The sequence below is a fragment of the Streptopelia decaocto genome (genome assembly GCF_964273445.1).
Source record: "Streptopelia decaocto genome assembly, contig: HAP1_SCAFFOLD_58, whole genome shotgun sequence".
In the NCBI taxonomy this organism is placed as follows: Eukaryota; Metazoa; Chordata; class Aves; order Columbiformes; family Columbidae; genus Streptopelia; species Streptopelia decaocto.
The window spans coordinates 430,200-431,914 of record NW_028115117.1 but is presented as its reverse complement, the minus strand read 5'-3'; the positions used below and the strand labels follow the sequence as shown (position 1 = coordinate 431,914).

The window sequence follows — 1,715 nt, the reverse complement described above, 5'->3', positions numbered from 1 at the left end:
GATGGACTCTTTTCCCCTCCTCCACACAGGAACTGTCCCTGCAGCTCCAAATAGGCCTTGCAGGAAGGATACCATGAAAATGAGTCATGACAGGGCCCTTTATTTTGTTTAAATACATGAGATCATGGACAGTAGTTATACAAGAAAAGCAGGCAGTGAATGGGGGATGACAACATTATCACAATAAAACCACCATCAACAAGAAAAAATAGAGATGAAAGGCTGGTTCTGTAATTAGTTACATTAAAACTCTTATGTAGAAAAACATGGGCCTTTTGTTGCTTCAAAAAACACTAAGTCAAGAGTTTCCACAGGGCATCTTTGAGCTGCTGGTTCCTCATGCTGTAGATGAGGGGGTTCACTGCTGGAGGCACCACTGAGTACAGAACAGACACCACCAGGTCCAGGGATGGGGAGGAGATGGAGGGGGGCTTCAGGTAGGCAAACATGCCAGTGCTGATGAACAGAGAGACCACGGCCAGGTGAGGGAGGCAGGTGGAAAAGGCTTTGTGCCGTCCCTGCTCAGAGGGGATCCTCAGCACGGCCCTCAAGATCTGCACATAGGACACCACAATGAACAGAAAACACACAAAGAATAAACATGCACTAATGACAAGAAGTGTCAAATCCTTAAGGTAGGTGTGTGAGCAAGAGAGCTTGAGGATCTGGGGGATTTCACAGAAGAACTGGCCCAGGGCATTGCCCTTGCACAGGGGCAGTGAAAATGTATTGGCTGTGTGCAGCAGAGCATTGAGAAACCCAGTGGCCCAGGCAGCTGCTGCCATGTGGACACAAGCTCTGCTGCCCAGGAGGGTCCCGTAGTGCAGGGGTTTGCAGATGGCAACATAGCGGTCATAGGACATGACGGTGAGAAGGTAAAACTCTGCTGAAGCTAAAAAGACAAACAGAAAGAGTTGTGTATCACACCCTCCATAGGAAATGACCTTGGTGTCCCACAGAGAGTTGGCCATGGACTTGGGCACAGTGGTGGAGATGGAGCCCAGGTCGAGGAGGGCAAGGTTGAGCAGGAAGAAGTACATGGGGGTGTGCAGGTGCTGGTCCCAGGCTATGGTGGTGATGATGAGGCCGTTGCCCAGGAGGGCAGCCAGGTAGATGCCCAGGAAGAGCCAGAAGTGCAAGAGCTGCAGCTCCCGTGTGTCTGTGAAGGGCAGGAGGAGGAACTGGGTGATGGAGCTGCTGTTGGACATTTGCTGTTTCTTGCCAAGGGGGGGTGTATTCTAAAAAGGAAATGACAACCTAAAATCAGGACACAGTCCTCTGAGAAAACCACTCCATTTTTCATGTAAATGACCCCAACTGAAATGCTTTTCCTGAGCACGGGGCGCTGTCATGAGAAAAAAAAAGACAGTGAGAAGCCAGGGAAGAGTTCTTGGACAAAAATCAAACCAACTCCCACAGATCGTCCCCTGCCACACACAGACACCCTTTGCCTTTTCTGGAGGAACTTTCTCCAGCACTGTGGCTGCAGCACTGCTTGGGGCTGGAAAATGTGCAACCAAGAGCAGAGCCTCTGCCCATGGGCCGTCGATAAGTCAGCCCAGCTCTGCAGAAGTGGGGCCATGGGAACAGTGGGGACTGTCCTGGTTCTGCTAACACAGAAGGGCTGTCAGCACTTGCTTTCCCAGTGATAGGGAACAGAGATGGTGAAGGTGGTTTAGGAGTTCCAGGTTTTTTTACACCTCCCCCCATATTCA

At 50.6% G+C, this 1,715-nt stretch overlaps 1 protein-coding gene across 1 annotated transcript; it reads right to left on the bottom strand.

Moving 5' to 3' along the window:
- Positions 1-293: 293 nt before the first annotated feature.
- Positions 294-1,208, bottom strand: LOC309452916 (olfactory receptor 14J1-like; the record flags this gene model as incomplete). Its single annotated transcript, XM_082077574.1, has 1 exon — positions 294-1,208. The coding sequence occupies one exon, from the start codon at positions 1,206-1,208 to the stop codon at positions 294-296; it is 915 nt and encodes a 304-aa protein (XP_081933700.1).
- Between the last annotated feature and the right edge of the window lie 507 nt (positions 1,209-1,715).